Consider the following 22,625-nt stretch of genomic DNA (forward strand, 5'->3'; position numbering starts at 1 on the left):
GAGCTTCCATGAGGCTGACCCAGGATGGATCTGCATTGATATGGCATTCAGAGCAAAGGGTGAACAGCCTTCTACTGCCCTCTATGATTCGGTTTGTACTGGTTATCCTGTTTGCAAATTAGGGATAGACATGAACCTAGAATTGCAAGAAATAAATGAGCTGGGCCTACAGGATTCAACATTAATCCTGTTTAGAAAATAACATGTTGAAAACTCAGGAGTTTGGGGGTCAGATTTCTTGAGTTTGAATTTTGATTACAACACTATGAGCAAGTTTCTTAAGCCTTAATTTACTTATCTATAAAATGAATGTTATAATAGTGCCTCATAGAAAGGATTTGTTTTTAGGAGGAAATAGGCAAATCTATGCAAAGCGTTTTGCATCCATAGTAAAAACAATAACTATTGTGTGTCTGTCCTAGAAAAGGGATTCCTGTTTCAGAAAAAGTTATGTTTTTCATGACCTACAAAGGTACTGACAGTGACACTATAGATATTTAGTTAAAACATTCCCTAGTACATCTATTAACAAGTGTATTTGTCATTAAAATATATTGTATGTTCACCATTTTACCCTCCTCTACCTTTTTTGCTTAATTTCTCCACCTATTTTACCGAGCCCCCCATCAGTCCTCCCTTCTGACAGCTGCCAGTCTGTTGCTATGAATTTATTTCTATTTTGTCTGTTAGTTTAAATTGTACATTTGATTCCACATTAGATTCCACATATAAGTGGAATCATATGGTACTTGTCTTTCTATGACTGGCTCATTTCACTTAATAAATACTCTCCGGGTCCAAACATCTACTGATGGGTACTTGGGTTACTTCAAAATCTTGATTATTGTAAATAATGCTGCAATGAAATAGGGATACATATATTTTTTGAATCAGTGTTTTGGGTTTCTTCAGATATATTCCCAGAAATGGAATCACACAAAAGGTGGGCATAGTTAAAAGAATAAAATGGCAACAAATATGTACCAACAATAATCACTTTAAATGCAACTGGCTTAAATGCACCAATCAAAAGACATAGGGTAGCTGAATGGATAAGAAAATAAGACCCATGTATATGCTGTCCACAAGAGACCCACCTCAGAATGAAAGATATACAGACTAAAAGTAAAGGGAGGATGGAAAAAGATATTTCATGAGAACTGAAATAAATTTAAAAAGCTGGGGTAGCAATACTTACATTTGACAAAATAGACTTTAAAACAAATGTTAAAAGAGTTAGAGACAAAGAAGGACACTACATAATGATAAAGAGATCAATCCAAAATGAGGATATAACCCTTGAAAACATTTTTGCACCCAACATAGAAGCCCCTAAATATATCAAGCAAATCTTGATGGACATAAAGGGAGAGATTGACAGTAATAAAGTCACAGGAGGGGATTTTAACACCCCATTGACATTAGTGAATACATTTTCCAGACAGTAAATCAACAGTGTAACAGCTGCCTTAACTGACACACTAGATCAGATGGATTCAATTGATATCATCAGAGCATTTCACCCCAAAACAGCATAATATACATTCTTTTCAAGTGTACATGGAACATTTTCTAGTATAGACCACATATTAGGACACAAAACAATATTCAATAAGTTTAAGAAAAATGAAATCATATCAAGCTTTTTTTCTGACCATAATGGTATGAAAACTAGAAATCAAGAAAAAGACTGAAAAACACATAGGGGCTAAATAACATTCAATGAAAGGGTTAACAACAAGATCAAGGAAGAAATCAAAAGAGACATCAAGACATATGAAAATGAAAACAATGACCCCAAATCTATGGACACAGCCAAAGAAGTTCTAAGAGGGAAAGTTATAGCAATACAGGCCTGCATTAAAACAAAACAAAACCCTCAAATAAACAATCTAACCTTACACCTAAAGGAATGAAAGAGAGTGAGAAAAGTCCAAAGCAGGTAGAAGGAAGGGAAAGGAAGAGAAATATAAAGATCAGAGGCGGGGAGGTGGTGGTGTGTGTGTGTGTGTGGGGGGGGGGGAGCAGGACAAAGTAGTCTAAAAAAAATTAAAAAATAGAAAAGTTTAATGAAACAAAGAGGCAGTATTTTGAAATGATAAACAAAATTGATAAAACTATAGCAAGACTCATCAAGGAGGAAAAAAAGGAGGGCCCAAATAAAATCTGAAATGAAAGAGAAGTGACAACTGACACCACAGAATTACAAAGAAATATAAGTATCACATAATCTCACTTACATGTGGAATCCAGTGAACAAAATAACTGACAAATAAAATATTTTATATACTAGTAACAAATTATCAAAATGAGAAATTATTAAAACAGTCTCTTTTACAATTACATCAAGTAGAATAAAATTCCTAGGAATAAATTTAACCAAAAATTTAAGATTTGTAATTGGAGTAATTGTAATAAGACATTAAAGAAAGAAATTGAAAAATTTGCAAATAATGGAAGGCCATAAGTGCTCACAGATAGGAATAATTAACATCTTTAAAATGTCCATACTACCCAAAGAAATCTATAGATAAAATAAAATTCCTATCAAAATATCAGTGGCATTTTTCACAGATTTAGAATGTATAATCCTAACATTTACATCACAAAAGAAAAACAAATGGGATTTTATCAAACTAAAAATATTTTTGCACAGTGGTAGAAACCATCAACAAAATGAAAAGAACCTATTGAATGAGAGAAGATATTTAAGGAACTCATACAACTTAACACCCAAAACACAAAAAAAAATTCGATTAAAAAAATGAGCAGAGGATATGAATAGACATTTCTCCAAAGAGGACATACAGATAAGCAGTAGACATATAAAAAGATACTCAAAGTCATTAATAATTAGAGAAATGTAAATTAAAATCACAGAGATATAGCCTCACACCTGTCAGAACAGCTGTCATCAATAAATTAATGAATAACAAATGTTTGCCAGAATGTGGAGAAAAGGAATCTTCATGCACTGTTGGTGGTATTATATATCAGTGTGGCCACTATGAAAAACAGCACTACCATATGACCCAGCAGTTCCACTTCTGGATATATATTTGAAGAAATCTAAAACACTACTTTGAAAAGATATATGCACCCCACTGTTCACTGCAGTATTATTTATAATAGCCAAGGTATGGAAGCAGCCTAAATGATTACTGATAGACCAGTAGATAATAAGATGTGGTAGATACATGTGATGGAATATTACTCACCCATAAAAAAAATCTTAACCATGTGTGACAACATGGATGGACTTAGAGGGTTATGCTAGCTAGAATAATTCAGACAGAGAAAGACAAATACTATATAGATTTGCTTATATGTGGAAGCTGAGAAGCAAATATATGAATGAACAAAACAGAAATAAACTCGCAGAAATAGAAGACAAACTGATTGTCCCCCAGATGGGAGGGACTTCGGGGGGATTGGTGTGGAAGGTTAATGAAATTAAGTGCAAATTGCCAGTAGAAAAACAATCCCTTGGATATAAAGTACACTATAAGGAATATAGTCATAACTATGTATGGTGTCAGATGGGTACTAGACTTACCAGGTGATCAGTTAATAAGATTTATAAATGTCTAATCAGTATGCTGTACACCTAAAATTAATATAATTAATATAATACATCAACTTTAATTGAAAAGTTTTTGTTTTTCTTTAATTGATCTATGCCTTGGAGTCAGGACATTTTTATGTAAGAGGTGTGGAGGGCAAAGGACATCCCAAGGAGAGGCACCAGCATGGGCAGTAGCAGTAATGGATTGCTCAGACTAGGGCATGAACTTGTGTTGAGGTGCGTGGAAACTAAGTCCTATTTGTTGTGGTGGGATCAGCTAATAGGAGACCATAGAGTTAGGCAGAGCAGTTGGCTCTGACGAAGGGCAGTGTGGAATCATGGTAGACACCTGTGTGCTGATGCTAAAGGATTAGCCCAGTGACAGGGAGTGAGCAGAGAAGACTGACAATTCCACAGACTGCAGAAGCACCTCCTAAACCATTTAAAAGTACTAAGACTGTGGAGGGTACATTAAAATAGTCAACAAATGTGTGTGTGTGTGTGTGTGTGTGTGTGTGATGTAGAAGGTTTCAAAGAATATGATCAATGTAGAAGGAAATCTAAAAAATGATATTTGGAGATGGAAACGGACATGGCTGGTTTAGTGAAAAAGAAAATGGTAATCATTAACTATAATGACATCTGAGAATTGCTACCTGGTGAAGAGTAGCTGTCTGGGCTTTCTGTCTGGTGGGTGTTTAGTTCAATGAGTGGCTCTATGCCTGAATCTCAAAAAAGAACACAGACTCTGGTATCAAATATATTGGTTAGTTGTCAAAACTCATAGGAGCCTATTTCAAATAATCACAGCCCACAGGTTTTATGAAGCAGCCCCTTCCTTGCCCAGTCTATAGGTCGAAGATTGAATGCATCTGTCTACACATGCTGCATCTCCCAAGCCTGCTCTCCTAGATCTGCAGCATGTAGCTGCACGAAGCTGGCCACATTTATTCTCTGGCAAAGAGCGGATAAGGCTGGATGTGGGCATGTGGGAGGGAAGGTAGGGGTGCAGCTATAAATATCTCCTAAGAACAATGGATACCATGGAAATGCTTCAGGAGCATCCCATATAACAAAGAAAGCAAGAAAGGTGGAAAAGAATTAAATCATCATCAAAAATACATAAATTGTTCTGCCTCTTTTTCTCTCCCCCATCTCATAAATATATACAGCACATGCAAAGCAATATTTGCATTATAGTGCAGTACTAGGAAATAAAGGCATACTGCAGAATGATATATAAAAGATAATTCCATGTTTTTGTAGGTAAAAATGATCAATAACTGTCAATTTCATGCAGTTTCCTGCTAATATATATGTGTAAGTATGCACATACTCTCACAATAATCAAAGAGTAATATGCTAATTAGACCAGACAGCCCAACAACAGTCCAGATGTCCTTTCGGACGAAGCTGGGGCTGCAAGGGCCGAGCCTCTTGCACGAATTTTGTGCATCGGGCCTCTAGTACATTTATAAAATAAAGTGAAAAAGCCTGGACTTGTATAGATAACCTAAAGAACACATGACAATTTAAGACACTATTAAAATTAAAAAAAAACAACACTCCTGTGCCTTTAACTTATTAGTACACAAATAATAAGACTGAGTTTTAATTACTCATTATCAATGTCCATTTACCCATAAGGTACCTCCCGGTGTATGTTAGATCTTTGGAAAATGGTTTTGATTTTCACAAACTGAAAAAATTACATTTCTCTATCTGCAGAATACAAAAGAGATATTTCTGGACCCATCAGATACCATAGCTACCCCAAAGCCTCCTAGGGAGGCAGAGACCAAAAGAAGTTCAGTACACAAATCCCCAGATGTGTTGCCAGGAAGTGGTGGTGCCCTCAGTAATCACAAAAACACAAACCCCAATTAATCAGGAGCTCTTGGAGTGGGGCCCAGGCATGGGCATTTTCTTTTAAAAAATAAGCTCCCCAGGTGATTCTCATGTGCAGCCAACATTAATAAAACTATGGCCCTAATGGATTAATTTACTAAGGGGTCGTTTGAACATGGCCTTGGAGAGAGGTAAAATTAAAGCAGAGAGGATTTGGTTGACCAAGGCCAAGTAGATGCATGGCCCTCAGCCTTGTGAGAAAATGATTATGCAAACAGAATCAAAGGACATGGACAGTGGGGTGGGCAGTCCTTGCAAAGATGGTGAGGTTGATGGGAAGCCCTCTCTCAGGCTCATGGATTAGAGACTGTTCAGACATTTGAAGATGGGGAAATGCTGTATGCTAGCAGGTTGCTGACATGAGACTGGTATTTCACAAAATACAGCAGGACCCAATTTTGATGCTGATACTCGAGGACTAAATCTCTCCTGGGCACCAGAGGCGTCCAGCCTTTTCCACAAGAATCTGTACACTGACCCACAAGACTCCCTGGCCCTTCACTCAACAAATCCCCCAGTCCAGCAGAATCCCTTGGAATAAATTTGGCTCTGCTCTAGGAAATCCTGTCAAATAGATTTCAAATGGAATGTCATTGCTTGTCATTCTGCTGATTTATGGTGGGTGAAAGCTAGGGAGCCTGCGAGGGTCTGCTGGTCCCTGGCCATTTTCATCCCTATCAGGAAACTGAAGTTTTGACGTAGTCTCATAAAGCAGCCACACGGGCCTTCACTCCCTTCCCAGCACCCCAGAAACGCACCAGAACGTGGGGTTGGGACACATCTCCAAGAATCATGCAGTTGTTTTTTGGTTTTTTTTTTTACTCTGAACAAGTGACAAGGATGATCCTATTTATAACATGTTGAAACCATAATATTAGTTATTAGCTACCATTTATTGATGCTTCACCTGTGCCAGCCCTGTGCTGCACACTTCACATTCATCATGTGTAGCCGCCAGCATCCATCTTCAAGGAAATTATCATTCGCATTTTACTTTGGAGAAGGACACAGAGACCACATAGATAGGATACAAACAATTAAAGATTTAAATCCTGTCTGGGCTCTGAGAGTTTGCACTAATCCCACAACGCCACACTGCTAATAGTGAGGGCACCAGAGTTGTTTCAGTGGGGAAATGCCCACTCCTGTCCATGGGCCTTGTGGCCTGAGTCCTATCTTGGGACCTTTGCCCTGGGCTTGTCAGCCTCATTCACTCTTTTTCCTGCAGAGCTATACCCAGTGGAACGCATCACCCTGATTTTTTTCACAGCCTGGCTATATTCAATTTATTTTTCTGGGGAGTAGTTATATATAGCACCCATTTCTAATGGAGCTTCATTTTGCTACCTGGCATAACCTCCATTCCTGTGGTTTAGAAGGAAGATAATGCAGTTGAGCTCAGCCAGGGTCCTAAACAGATGTTCTGCACGTCTCTCTGTGTAGTCCTAGCAATGCATCACGTTAGATGGCTCAGCCCGGCCTGCCAGCATCGCTGTGCCCATGCCAAGTGCTGTCAGATAGCATGCAATACGCAAAAACTGAGGTTAGGTTCAGACCCCACCATCGTTTTATTCTAATTCTTGCATGCATCTGGACTTTGCCAGGCGTCACCTGCTCTGGGGAAAGCTGGTGGCGTTAAATTGATGTGATAAGCTGAATGTGAATATTGTGCTGTTTTAAGAAACCTGACTGTATAAAATTCTGAATATGAGCATATCAACTTGAACAAATTCTTATCTTTTATAAGGATTGTTCACTGAAAGAAAGATTTGCCAGAAATTGCCATTTGCAAGGATGGAAGGCAATGGGGAAAATTAAGAAAATATTAAGAACTTTCCCCATATATTGAAGAAGAAAAAAACGGTGGCCTATTGGCAAGAGTGTGATTTACGTGCAACTCTTAACAGCTACTCCCTTAACAAATCAGATGGCAAAACACACAGGAGATGTACTTAAATCACATTGCCAGGGCTTTCTGTCAAAACCAGTATTAAGTGAAGGACTGGGTTAGGGTAAGAATTCCATGAAGAATTCCGAGTAGAGCTGCATCTATCTGCCTGGGAGGGGTTATGGTGCAGTCAGTGAGATGATATTTATGAAGTTCTCAAATGTGTACTGCACTAGGTTTGATTCGGTTAAAAACATAATCCAAAATGACAGTGTCTCACCCCGAGCATGGCTCGCCTTCAGGCAAATGGAGGAAGGGCGCTGCACAAGGTGACCTCGCAAGGTCCCCTGATCACAGTGTGGTTCTGTGACCGCCTGGCAGCAGCCTCAGTGCTTGCAGTCTGACTGTTCCATCTGAGCCCTTGAAAGGACTAGTAAGAGGGCTGACTCGCCATGCAAATCTTCTGGAGCCTTGGCCTTGGTGTCTGAAATGTGGGCTTCCCATGTTTCTGTATTGCGGCAGAGCCCTTGGCAGGGATGGGACCAGGCAGGGGGGATGGGGAGTGGAGAGGCTGTGGTATAAAACAGCGTTAAGTCCCAGGTGCCCAGTCTCACGGTGATTTGGACGATTATTGCAGGGTTATTTGGTGATGGGAGTCAGGGCAGGAGAGGGTGGATGGAAGGCAATGGGGAAAATTAAGAAAATATCTCACCTGGGCTCTGGCTCCTGTGGCCCTGCTTCAGTAAAAGTCTGAATGTCTTTTCTCTGTACCCATCTCATCTGACTGCTTCACTGCTCAACACCGTGGCTGTAAAATGACACCTTTCCATTGAGAGAAACTGTGCATGTTTTAACAATTAATAGAGATCTGAAATCAAAAAGTGTGATTTCTTAAAACATGCCCACAATACCGCATGCATACCCAAGGAGAATGCATAAACAACACAGTTTGGAGCTTTTTATCCAGGCCACGAAAACCGCCGACCAAGGCAGGATCCCTTTAAATATTTATTCACTGGTTCATTTTTCTCCCATATATAGTGAAATAGCATCCCTTACCTGAGCCGTCTTCTGGCTGTATATATAAAAAGGCGCAGGCTGCAAGCTCACAGCTCTCATCATGCAGATCAAATCTAGCAAATGCAACAGAAAGAAACTCTAGTCAGCCTGAGGAAAAAGAAAGGAATGAGGCGATCATCCTAAAAAAGATTGCAAAACAGGAAAATAAAGAAATAGAGCAAAAAGGAGAAATACTGACAACATAATCCATATATTGTCTGCAAAAATAGACAAAATGTTCCTTAATAGAGATAGACCAAATGATATAGGAAATATATCTGCTCCATGTAAATTTATTAAATGCAACTTTTTCTCTTTCTTTCTTTTAGATAAAAAACCTCTTCATGAGATAAAACCCCAAAGTAAGTTCTTTTTCCTCTTATGACTATAATTTATTCTCATATCTGCTGCCTTACTGTTGTATTTGCTTAGGAGCCAAACAGAACTGAAGTTTGCACGAAAGACCCAGGGCTTTTGGGGCTTCTGCTCATTGGGTTTGGAGTCACATATCAGAGTTTAAATCAGAAAGAAATATGCACACCCCTCCCCTCCCTCAGAATAAAAGTAAATCTCTCCTGATTCTGCCTGCCTGTAAGTCCATTTCTCTACAACTGTCATCTAGAATTCTCATTTCTGAGGAGATTTACAGCATTACAATTAATAAATACTTGTCAGCACACACTTTCATGAAAAGCAACTTGGACGTCAGCTTGACTACACGCCTCTCCACCTAGGAGGAGGAGGGGGCGCCTGAGAGGCAAACTGTGAAATCCATGGCAAGGGGGTACATGAGGAACCAGTGTTCCACAGTAAAACTATCCGAAACTGAAAATGAGAGGGTGGTGCTGGCTGGAGCCCTGTAATTACAGGCTGGCTTCCTGGGAGGGCCTTGCGTTATCTCTATCTTATGCAGGTGGTAGATTTGGGGAAAGGAGCAGAGATTGAATGGGTGGCAGCTCCGCATTCGATCCTATGGTTCAGGCCATGACTGACCTTGAGGACCATAGAGAGGACTTTTTAAAAATCCCGACTCCTAGGCTATCCCCCAAACCAGTGTATTCATAATGGGGGCGAGAGGTTAGACCCCAACAATCTCTAGTTTTCAAAGCTCCCCAGGTGACTCCAGTGTGCAGCTAGGCTTGAGAACCTCTGTCTTAGAAAAATATTTCACAAAAGGTAGATCAGGGACCACATGCATGAGCATGTTGGGGTGTGGTGGGAGCTTGTTAAATATGCCCCACCTCAGAATAGAACAAATTAATTGGAATCCCTGGTACAGGGCGAGGGGCACTAGAGAATCTACATTGTAATATGTTCCCCAAATGATTCTCCAGGGTCCAGAAGTGTGTAAAGCAAGCACCTCAAATTCACGGCCCGTGGGCCGCATGCCTCGTTTATTTGGCCCGCGTTAGCCTTTGAGTTTGACATGCTTGGTGTAAAGCATAGTCAAGATCACAAGGCTTCTTAGCAGTAAGGGAGAGAGACAAGGGCCTGGCAGGTTCAGTTTATAAATCTTGTGGAAGGTGTCCCTGGTCAGTATTGCCCATTTTAGTATAAAATGAATGGTTTTTGATCTTTTTAATCCTAGGGTATTAAAATTCAGATAGCTTTGGAGAGTTAATAGCTCTTATTAGACACCTTCTTTGAAAGAATTAAGTCACTGTGAAGATAGACAGAAATAGGTATCATGGGACAGGGGTCGGGAAACATGAGAGAAGGGTTAGTAAAGCTATTTAAGTTCATAGTTTATTATGTTGCTTCAGTCAGGGTTGAGATATAAAGAAGCCATTGCTTGCAGAGTCTGAAATCTTTGCAAAACAACAAAAGCAAACTTTCTTCTTTTCTGTGCAGTCTGCTGCCCATAAAGTAATCTTTAGTACTTGGATAGCAACCCTCCTACATCATGTATGCTTGATTTTGTACTCCCTGGAAGATTGGAGGGGGACCTGGTTGTGTATGTGTGGTTGTGTGTCTGTACATGTGCATGTTGAGGGAGGGAGAACAGGAACGGGTCACTGCATATTTGGCTTGTGCCTGAGTCAAGACCTCAGGGTGACAGATTAGATAAATGGACCCTCAACTTCTACCTGTTCACAGACCCTGTGCCACCTGCCAGTTCTGGGGTGTAGCACAAGCAAGATCATGGGTATCCATGTGGTGGTCCATGTGAGAGTTACCTAGAAGTGCATGTGTGTTTTTTAAAAATTAATTTCATGCTTAATTTGTGAGTCCTGTGCCATTCTAATTCAGTTACATCTGTACTTTCAGCCATAAACCCCACAGTAGCTATACCTAGTCCTCGGGGACTCCTGAATTAGTTTTTGCTCGGGGTTCTCACTCCTGAACACCAAGCTTAATTGCTAAATACTGCAACTGAATCGCTTAAACTGTTTTAATTTGTCATTTCCTAAAAATAAAACCTTAACAGAATCAATGTGATTGCAAAAGGCTCCCAGAGGAATCCAACCAGGGTTCTGTAAGCTGCATGGTTAGGCGTGCATTATACAAATTCAGGCTGCGGTTGCTCAGTGAAAGAGAGGCTTGGTTGAAGAGTGCATGAATCATCACTGATGCAAAATCAAAGTCAATTATGAAGATAATTGAGAAACAACCTGTTCCTATATATAGCTGTGCACAGGATCTGTAGCAAGAAAACATCAGAGTCTCGCACACAGTTGCATGGAGGTATAAAAAGAAAGTGAAGTTGTTTGTAAACAAAACAAAACAAAAAATACCAAGAACAGACACAGACAACAGTATGGTGACTGCCAGAGAGAAAAGGGGACAGGGGGAGAGGCAGGTGGAAGAGAGCAAAGGGGGGGGTGGGGGTAAATGGTGGGTAAAAGAGATTTGACTTTGGGTGATGAGCACATGATGCAGTATGCAGATGGTGTTTTGTTGAGTTGTACACTTGAAACCTATATGGTTTTATTAACCACAGTTACCCCAATAAATTCAATTAAAAAAGGGAGAGAAAAAAAGAAAGTGAAATCTTCAGATATCTGTTGGCAAATCATAATGACAAACTGGGGAAAATATGTGCAGTGCATAGCTCATGAAAGCACTTATTGTAAATGAGATAATTTAATCAATTACGTTTCCTAATGTACTGAGCTGAATGTTTCATTTTCTGCTTCTGCACATCTTAAATTATCTTCAGGTGCTTTATGAGATTTAATCATAGTTAATAGAAACTTCATTACCATCAAATGTGCTTTCAATAAATGTTGTGTAACAATGTCAGGAGGTGCAGTAAAATATAGTAGGCTCTGAATGGCAAACATGCACCCCCAGAGTCAGACTGAGAAATGGTTGCATTCAGACAATGAGATTCCTAGGAGCCTTAGGGATGTAACTTTCGGAAAGGCTGTAAGCTCCTGAGCAGTGACTAGTTCAGAGAGTTCATCTTAGGGGTGAAAAGAATTTAGCTTCTCCTTAGGAAGTAGGTCAGAACCACAGATTCTCTCTTCATGTGCTTTCCACAAAGTTGTTTGTATCTAACAGAGTTAAGTATGAATCCAATGAGTAGTTCAAGAGTCAGCTACCTCCAGGTCATCTCCAGCTGAGTATTTCTCAATGACTTTAATCTCAACTTTTTCAAAATTGAATGTATTCTTGTCTGTCCCTATTCTCAATTCAGTACTGCTCCTGTCTTCTCTAGGTCAGTGAATGGTATCCCAGCCACTCAGTTGTCTAGGTCAGGAACTTGGACAGCCTTCTTGGCCCCTCTATCTTTTTCCTCTCCCTTCTCCTGCTCAGCACCCAATAAATCATTCTGTTCTGCCACGTAAAGAGATCTCAAGTTCATCAACCTTTTCCATTTTCATTCTACTCATATACATCACTCCATTTATTCAACAGGTAGTTATATACTGGTATTTTATTATTTGTTGTTGTTGTTAATCCTCACCTGAGGATATTTTTCCATTAATGTTTAAAGAGTGGAAGGGAGGGAGATAGACACAGAGAGAGAAGCATTGATGTGAGAGAGATACATCGATTGGTTGCCTCCCACAAGCACCCCAACCAGGGCTGGGGATCAAGCCTACAACTGAGGTAAGTGCCAGTAACTGGAATCAAACCCAGGACTCTTCAGTCTGAAGGTGGACAATATCCACTGAGCAAAACCGGCTAAGGCTCAACAGGTATTTATTTAGTGTTTACTCCATGCTAGGAAATGTTCTAGGTGGTGGAGGGTCGGCACCTAACACAACAGATACAGTTTCTGCTTCCACGGAGCTCACAGTTTTAGTGAGGGGAGATGGAAACAACAATCCAGAAAATATATAGTGCTAAGCGACATGGAGATGGGGATACGTGTTGTGAGGAGGAATAAAGCACAGTAAGGGGCTCAGGAAAGGTTGGAGGGGGTGTTGCTTTTATGTGTATCAGGTGTTCGGGAAGTTCTCTGTAATAGAATTACGTTTAAGAAGAGACCTGAAGAAAAGCAATGAAACAAACATCTGGATATCTGGGAGGAGAGCATTGCCAGCAAAGGGAACAGCAGGAAACAAAAGCTGTGAGGTAGAAGCTTGCTTGGACTGTCTGAGGAACAACAAGGCCAGGATGTATGGAGCAGAGTGGCAAAGGGAGGAGTCACCATAAGTAAGATCAGAGATGTGGGACAAATGGCCAGGTGTAGTGGAGGCCATTGTAATGATTTTGACCTTTGCTCTGAGCAAGATGGAAAGCCTTTGAGGGTTTTTAACCGTGGTGACGTGGCTGAATATTTTCAAGGATAAACTGTTCCTGCTGGATTGAGTATAAACATACAATGAGAGCAGAAGCAAGGAAACCTCTTAGAATGACCTATTGTAACAATAATCTATGACAATTATCTAGACATTTACAGTATCCAGGTTCAAGATGATTGTGGCTTGAGACTGATAGATAGCATTAGAAATTGTCAAAACACGTCATATTCTACATATTTTCTGAAGGCAGAGTCCAAAGGATTTGCTGGTGGACTGGCTATTGAGATTAAGAGAAAAGGATTAGGGTGAAGAAAAGAGTTTTCAGGCAGAAGTAACAGAATGTAGAAGGTATTACATGCCAACATGGGTTATGAATGATTCCAAAATTTTGCTATGCAACTGCAAGATGGCATTGCCATTTCTGACAAGAGAAAAAATTGGCATAGCAAATTCTGAGGAAACAAGACTTCAGTGTTACAAATGCCAAGTTTGAGATACCTATTAAACACCAAAATGGAGAGGTTGAATAGGCAAGTTGAAAACATGAGTCTAGAGGTCAGAGGTGAGTCCTGGCTAGAGACATAAATCTGGGGCTTGTCAGTGTCCAGAAGATATTTAAAGCCATTAGTTTGAATGAGATCACTGGATAATGAGTGCGAATAGAGAAGGGAAGAGATCTGAGGACTGAGCCCTCAAGGATATCAACACTTAGATGTAGAAAAGGTCAGAAGTCATTGCAGAGGAAACAGAAGAGTCACAGCCAGCATAGTGTGAGAAAAACCAAATGATAAGGAAATGGTATCCCAGAAAAGTTTGAAAGTTCAGGCCATCTTCATTCCTAACTAACCATGATTTCTACAATTTCCTCCCTGTACCTATTCTTGCCCTACATCAATTCATTTGATCTTTTTAAAATACATTCTGGTGACATCATCTCTGTGTTTAACCCTCTTCAATAGCTCACCATTACTTTTAAGATGAAGTCCAAAGTAAGTAATATGTTTATGATCTGATCTCAACTTTTAAAAAAAAAATCACATCAGTTTTTCTTAATCACCTTAATTATTAGCATTTTTCTTCCTGCCCTCTCACCACTTTCTATATTCTTCAGTCAAATAAAGCTTCTTAGTTTTCAGAATACCGAATGCCCAATTTGGCATATGATACCCTATACTAGTACACGCTGTTACTTCTGCTTAGAAACTCTTTTCCTCACCTAATCCTATACCTGTTTAACTTATTCTTCCTCCCAGCTTTAGCTTAGGTGTCATTTCTGCAAGGCCTTCACCGACACCCCACCAAGTCTGAATTAGTTACTCTTGTAATTTGCCAAGTATCCAATTATTTCCCTCTTTCTAAAGAATATTTTCAGTACCTTCATACTGGCCTGGATTCCCTTTCTGATAGACAGAAAGCCCTGCCTTCTGGTAGACAGGATAGTCATTCACGCTTACACCTGTAGCATTCACTGCTGTGCCTACTATGTATTAGATGTTCAATAATTATTTGTTAAGTTGTGGTCTGACATCTTCCTGCTAACTCCTCACGGGGGCCTTTTATTGTTAAGGTGAAAATAAAGACTTTGCTTCTATCTATCCATTGCTGCCCATTCAGGTAGCAGATATTTATTATACAATTATTCTACATAATAGTCTTTGCCCAGTGAAGCTTGATAGGGAAAAATATGAAAAGTTGCTTCCCCACAATTTCAATACAAGCTAGTAGGAGATGATAAATGATTTGAGAAAATGGGAAGGAAAGGCTGTTTAATAATCATTTAAAGCCCAAATGTATGCCTCCCAGAAGCATTCCCACCAGAATAGCCAGATTGTGTCCTTAAAGTCTGAAAACTGGGAATGCTCTTCTCATTCGGACATTCCATTCCTCATCTCTTCCTAGCATGTACCAGTTTCCTCTATAGTAGAATCCTGTCTGCAACTTTGGGTGATACATTTAAATTCCCAACAGAGTTCTAAGCTCTTTTATGCTAACATTATATTACAGACTTCGATGCTGATCTTCTTGCCATGCCTTTTTTATTTTCTATTTTGCCCATCATTTTCCTTCATCTCCTGCTGATTATTTTCGATTACATAACTACAGCACTTAACACAAATTGCATGACTTGCTTTATCCTTCAAAATTGTTCCTACTGTGAATCAATTCAACCCATATACATGTGCAATATCTATAGTTTTCTTACCACTTTCAGTTTTCTTATTATTTCATTTTTATCTCATCATATGCATATGCCTTTTCTTACTACTATTTTCAATGATATCATTGACTCTGCCCTTAATGGACATGATATAGGATTTTGTTCATGAAATAACTTAGAACTAAGGACATAAATGACAAATAAGTAGTAAACCAACATGTTCTTCAGCAACAGAAAAATGCAGATTACTTATTTAAGTGAATTCACAGGACCCATCTCTCCACCTGTTAGTATATTCAAAGTTTACAGAGTTAATATCTTTAATAAAGTCATTTTTTTCAAGGTCTGGAGTTCAAATCCTGTTCTTTTTTATTCTACGGCCCATTTTAACTTGGTCTTTCTATCTGATGGGGGAAAGCACAATTCTTTCACAGTCCAAATGTAGTTAGCAGATAAAAATAAAGGGCCCCCTACTTAAATTTGAATGTCAGATAAATAACTAATGCTTTTTAGCATTACCATGTCCCAACTATTACATGGGAAATACTTATACTAAAATTATTCTTTGTTGCTCTGAAATTCAAAATTAACTGTCATATTTTTATTTGTTAAATCTGGAAACTTAAAAGGTAGAATAAGACATGTCTAAATGGGCTCTCTCAAGAAATATTTTATAAATTCCCTTTATTGCCAATTTTGGTGGAATTATTAGAAGTGAAACACATATTGGTGGGGCAGAGCCTTTGTAGTAGGTCTACTTGAAAAAAGTGGGTAATCAGGTTTGGCCAGAGTAGAGTTCATATGGATAAGAAGAGGCCAAAGCAGTTGAAAAATGGGATGGGGCAGAATATAAAGTATTTTGAGTTGTAAGATAACTTCCTGTTGGAATGGACTCATAGCGCACTGAAAGGTATTAGAGTGGCAGTACCAGAACCAAGCTTGGGAAGAGTAATCCATGTGTAAAATGGTTCAGTGATCAAAGACTGGGAGCATGCGTACTAGGTAACACATTCTGCAGTGTGGGCATCAACTGTTGAAATTGAAATGTGAGAGGCCCTGGAGATACACTCATTAAGGTGTGTGACTGGAAAATATTTAATGAGATAAGAAGGATGAATTTGTGATTTCCTCTACGCAGATGACAAATTTGAGATGTAGCACCACATGCAGGTGGTTCTGTCCACCAAGAAGGACAGAAATGTGGGATGCTATGTCAGACAGAAGATGAGGCAGGAGATCTTGATGGGAAACTATTTGGCATTAAGGGAATAGTTAGCACTGCTGGTGTGTGAATGATTACCCAACTAGGGAAGCGTAGAGAAAGAAAGAAGGGCCAAGACCTAACTTTAAAGCCCATTTATAGAACTATGAGACTGAAGGGTAGTTACTAAACAATAAGAAAGAAGGTAGGAGAATCAAATTTAAGGGACTTTTTTTTCCCTAGAAGGTAGATTGGCTATTGTCTACTGCTGAGAGAATAAGACAGAGAGCACTGCTGTTGAAAATAACCTTCGGACAGTGGTTCGGGCCAAAGACAGGCTTTAGAGGGAACAATCAAATGATAGAGAAATAGTGGGCTTGTCAAATTATCCTACACCCTGTCAATGGGCTAGGCAAATATAAGAAGAAATGAAGTTGTCCTGTGGGTTCTGATAAGGATAGATCTACAAGACATTATACATGGAAAATAAGCAAAGTACAGTAAAGGAAGTTTAATCTGGAGCCTTTAGGGTAAAGAGAAAATAAATGAAGGACACTTACTTTTTTTTACTGAAAGGGTCTCAAGGTACTAACCAGAGTGGCTACTTTTGGAGAAAGGGTAGTTGGAGGATAAGTTTTCCCTTTGCATAGTGAAACTTTTCCTAAAACGTTTTCTTATTTTATATTCAACTTCTTTAACAGGGGCAGGGGGTAAAAGGTTAGCAAAATTATGAAACATGTATTAAGAAATGTCTAATGTTAAAAATATTTAAAGTTTTTTTTCAAACAAAGAGTTAAGGATTCTATGGGTGTAAAGCAGGCTGCATCTGTGAGAAATTTATTAGAAAATGAGTTGCAGCAAGGATTTGGGGAGAGGTGATTAGGGAAACTAGACTATGTTTATAGGCAAAGGGCAAGGCTCGAAGTTGGAGGAAATTTTTGAAGATCCAAGACAAACAGGGAATAATGAATGAGGGCAGATCCCAGTGGAGGCAGGAGAGGATGTGATCAGGGCTCCCTGACACAGAAGAGGAGCAGCTCTGCAGGGAGCAGAGAAGAGGAAAGAAAGACTGCATGCATGAGGAAGCAGAGGGATTTTGAGTTGTAGGGCAGAGAACTCACATGGGATGATCTCTATTTTTCTCACCTAAAAGAGGGCTGGTGAGAAGCAGGAGTCTTGAGAAAGGAAACAAAGTTCAGAGTAACTGTTTTAAGAAAAACCGTGTTTGGACACGGGACATGAATGGAATCATTATTCACCTGTAAGAAGGCCCAGCCGGCCAGTAGGGTTTGTGACTTCCTCCAAGCAAGGCAATGTAACCTGGCACAGGCATATACAGAGCAGAGAGAAGGGGCTAGGGAGCCACGCAGAGTAATGGTTAAGCAGCTTGGGAGTGAAGACAGATGTGCATTTAAACCCTGGCTTTGTCACTAATTACGAAGGCTTGCGTAGTTTCTACCTTATGTCATATCTGTAAAAAAGGAAATATAATATCTTTAAATAGATTTGGTTGTGGGGATGTGAATGTGGTCACATCTGTAGTTTCAAAAATTTGAGCACAAACAATGCTCAGTTACTGGGTTACTCTTGTGGTCTAGAGGTAGTCAGTGGAGTGATCAGAAGAATAGGGGTTAACAGTTGGAGAGGGGCTGAGCCTATCCTAATCCATTGATTCTGGAACCAGAGAGCCTGGGATTGAATCCCAGCTCTGCTCCTTACCAATCAGGAAGCTTTGGGCAAGGCAAGTGATTTTCTTGCCTCGGTTTACACATTTGAATGGGGACATTTTTACATGGTTGTTGGAAGATCAAAATGAGTTAATAAGTGTAAAGTACTAGGCCAGTACCTGGCATATAATATTGTAAGCATTACTTAAGAATTTGCTATTGTTGTCATTAACTAGAACAAGAAAGTAACAATCACCATAATAACAATAATGATGTTTTTGAGGATGGGAGATTGAAAAAGAAGCTGAGATGTTGATTGGTAAAAGGGGTTAAGAGATTCCAAGGAATGCAAATTGGAATTGCTCACAATGGCTGACCATTTAAAAGCTATTTTCTTATGTGTTAAATAAAAAAATGTTGCTTCTAGGTGACAGCAAGTATAAACAGCTCTAACAATGACTTCTGTTATATCGTATTTTAGCATGCAGTTAATATTTTGGCATATCACCCTGTATCCACAGCACTGCCTGGGGTGGAGACTTGGGGGTGGAGTTCATGAGGTGGCTATAACCTTCCAGGTCCAGAACAGCAGATGGTTCTTTAATTGTCCATTGGTTAGCCTCTCTCACCCCTCTCTTTGTGAATATTTACTGTGTGGATGCCTTAGTAATTCACTGTCTCCTCTATATACCAGTTCAAGTTATTGTTGTTTTTATGAATTGAGATCTATGGTCATTCTATATCTAATAGGAGAGAGAAAAAAATAACATGTTTTGAAGGGCATTTGCTATGCTCCTTCATTAATTTTGTGTTGCTACCTAATCCTGTAAAATAAATTCTAACCTAATATATACTTAAGCTTATACCATGGGAATTAAGTTAAATTTACATTAACAAGTGGAATCAATATGTCTTTCTGATGGGAGTCAGGTACAGACATAAAGGCAAACTAAGTAAACGGCCCTTCTATTTAATCCTTTGGGGAAACTGCTTAGTAAAAATGACTAGGATGGTTGTAATTCATAAAGCCATCGGACTTGTTAATGCCTCTTCCTTGAACTGTGAAGTTCAGAGGTGCTTTGAAAGGTCATTTAGCTCCTCTCACCAGCCTTAACCCCAAAAATAAATAACTGCAGACTATTGTAAATTCATTCTGTCTTTTAGAGACTTTCTGAAAGGAGATTTCCCAATCTCACTCGGAAATACAGTGCAGTTTTTTAACAACCCTCATTGTAGAAAAGGTCATTTTAATATCTAACCAGAGTCCCGATTGCTGTAATAAAAGGCCACGTCCTCCTTTTCATCCCTGTTAGAGATGGCGGAAGACTTGGTTACTAGCTTCAGCATAAATGAAGGGTTATTGAGCACCTACGGTGGGCCAGTTCTTTCCTTATAACAACCCTTTCTGCATTAAAGATCACCACAACTCACTTTACAGCTCTTTTCTCCAGCCCAAATAAACCCATAAACATTTCCCTGCCAGGGTCCTTGTTTCCAACTATCTACTGAACATGTTCTGCAGTATTTTCTGAACAATTTGCGGATACAAGAGATTTCTCAGCCAGTTCTCAGACGTCTTGTTTGTTGTCTCTGACCTATAGCTTGTACACAACAATCTGTCCTGCCACCAGGCTGGGTCCTTCCAAGTTTTACCTAAGCTTTTGTGATTTTTGGATAGAGGAAAATAAGGATGAAAACACAGAAAAAAACATCAATAAGACATAAATTTGTAAAGCTTCACCTATGAAATAGAAAGTCACAGAAAAGTATCCTGTGTCCACAAAAAAAAAAAAGCAGAACAGCCCAATCCATCATGGGCTACCAAAGCTTTTGTTCAAAATCACTTAAGCAAAGAAACCAGCAACACAAGTGTATGCGAGCGAGCAAACAGATGTAAATGTACATGTGTGTAAATGCACAAAAAAATAGAGTCCATGTGGCAGGAGTTCTAAAACTAACCTCAGACTGTGATTCCTTTAATATAGGGTGTCCCAAAATTCATGCAAGATTTGAATTTTGCGTGAGCATTAATAACAACAAAAAAAATAAAAGCCTAATTTTACTTGGTTTATTGAATCAGATTCTAATATCTGTTGCCCTTTGATTTTAATCCCTTCAATTTGATAAGCATTACCAAGTACCAATTATGGCCCAGGAGCAGGGACAATGAAAACCAAGGCTTTGCGTATGTGCCAGCAAAGCCGTGGAGGCCATTTACCCGATGTCCTATTCCATACATAACCCTATACTGTATACTTAATAAAATTGTAAATTTTTTATTGTAAACCTGTGTTTTCTACCAAAATTACTTCTTGCGTGAATTTTGGGACATTCTATATTTCTCTTCCAAGGCAAGAAATTAATAAATAGTTTCACACAATGATTTGCAAAATTTCTTGAGGGAAACTATAGATATACTACTGCTTTTGAAAAGTTTAAAGCAGTAAGGAAGAATGCATTGGCATTCAGATACTTAACAATAAAAAGTATCATCCAAAATGAGTTCTAGGAACTATAAGAGATACAAGGGTTTAGATGATCATAGGTTGGCAGGGAGGGCGAGACTGTACATGACAGAGTTACTTTCTTGGGGGAGGGGACCTTCAGCTGTCACCTGACAGGCAGATAGAGATGGGTAATGCCTAGATCAGTGATGGCGAACCTTTTGAGCTCGGCATGTCAGTTAAGTTAAAACCCTAACTTAACTCTGGTGCCGTGTCACATATAGAAATTTTTGATCTTTGCAACCATAGTAAAACAAAGACTTATCTTTTTTATATTTATTTTATATATTTAAATGCCATTTAACAAAGAAAAATCAACCAAAAAAAATGAGTTTGCGTGTCACCTCTGACACGCGTGTCATAGGTTCGCCATCACTGGCCTAGATGCCTGCTGGGGTGAGGGATGTATGACAATGACCTGTCACTGTAATATGAAAGGTAAACAGCCTTTCACTAGCAGGCATCCACCTGCAGGAAGTTAATTACAATGGCATTTGGAGCATACAGCAGTGCAGCAAAGAAGAGGAGGAGCACAGGAATGGACGTGGAGAAGCTGTCAGGCCGTGGGAAGCGCCCGCACCATGTGGCCATGATGGTAGAGCAGTTCCCCTGGGAAGGAGTGGTAGTGGCTTCTGATGTTCTGAGCAGAGTTGAATGTGTGCTTCTCTGCATGCATATGCACACATGTATGTGCTGATTCTGTAGTGGCTCCCCTCCAAGTGCTCATGTGCTCACAGACACACATATACTCATGGTGGAAAATGTGGAACTAAACCTCAGGGTCTTCTGGCCAGTCCTGAACATACGTGCAAAGAAAAATCAATGAGTGTTTATAAGCACACAGAAATCCTTATAGGGAAAACCACTCTACTCTCTTGAAAGGACAGATTAGACATTGATGTAGAGGGGAATTGAGGAAAATAAAAGAATGAGGTTAAATAAAAGCAGGTGGATAGAGAAAAGAAGAGCAAAGAAAGAAGACAAAGAAGAAAGCAGCACTGTGAGCCAACTTCCAAAGAATCTGAGCTGTAGGTGAGGATGTCTGGTGCACTCTCTTGAGACATACACATGTAGCTTTGAATACATGTGTCTACCTATAGCTGTACTTGGATACCAGGATTTACCACTTTTAGACAAGAAACAGCTGAGAATATGGACCATGTATTAATTCAGCCATGCATCCTCATTTTCATTGCATGGTTGGCTGTCAACAAGTACTGCATAAATGAAAATATTAGATCCTGAGCTTTCTAATTCCTAGGACAGATTGTTATTGTAAAATAGATACCACTGTCTTTATCTTTATGTAGAAGTCCATTGACTTCTGGCTTTTAGACTGCACTAAGTGCTGGGATGAACCTTATAATGAGGTGGGCCTCGCCATAAAAGTCTCTTCTTTTTTTACCCACTCCATCTCCAAAGTCCCTCTACTCATTTTTTTTTAATTCTATAATTCAGTATTTAATTTCCTTAAGTCACGTAGATTCTGCAAACATTCCTGGGAAAGGAAACACAGTGATCCATATCACACACTTAAACCTCAATCTAAAGGCAATGTAGATTCCTCTTCTAAACACAGGATTTGTATCTGAAGGGAGGAGAATTCTGGTTACCTGGTAACCTAGATAGCAGGGATTAGATAATAAAGATAAAGATGAGAATCCAGAGGAGCAAAGACAACTTGTTCTTGCTACTCAGTTTAGTCTCAGAATGTACGTGTCCAGTGATGTCCATTTTCAGCAGACGTATTTGCCCTGGTCATCCTCCTGGCTTCTGTCCCTTCCTATTTTAGTACCTGGGAAGCCAAAGATGTCTTTGTCTGTATTTTGCCAACTCAGCCAAAGAGCAGCTGCGTTCTGGATGCTGCCAGGCTGTTTTTCTGTGGGTGCTCAGTTGCTGAGCAGGTGTGATCTCCCCAGATGCACCTTTTCTGATGATAGGTGTCATCAGTCATCGGTGCCCAAGGAACTGGAGGGAAAGG

General features: G+C 39.5%; 1 protein-coding gene across 6 annotated transcripts in view; it reads left to right on the forward strand.

Annotated features, from left to right (window-relative positions):
* The window catches only part of UNC5D (unc-5 netrin receptor D), a 515,658-nt gene that overhangs the window by 417,224 nt on the left and 75,809 nt on the right, over positions 1-22,625 (forward strand). For 4 of the 6 annotated variants that reach the window (XM_036301089.1, XM_036301091.1, XM_036301092.1 and 1 more), the window contains one exon: positions 8,750-8,782. The exons of the other annotated variants lie outside the window; for them this stretch is intronic. In XM_036301089.1, coding sequence (XP_036156982.1) covers positions 8,750-8,782 — 33 coding nt within the window. The remainder of the gene's footprint in view (positions 1-8,749; positions 8,783-22,625) is intronic. 6 annotated transcript variants of the gene reach the window in all.

The sequence above is a fragment of the Myotis myotis genome, unplaced genomic scaffold, assembly GCF_014108235.1.
Source record: "Myotis myotis isolate mMyoMyo1 unplaced genomic scaffold, mMyoMyo1.p scaffold_m19_p_3, whole genome shotgun sequence".
Classification (NCBI taxonomy): Eukaryota; Metazoa; Chordata; class Mammalia; order Chiroptera; family Vespertilionidae; genus Myotis; species Myotis myotis.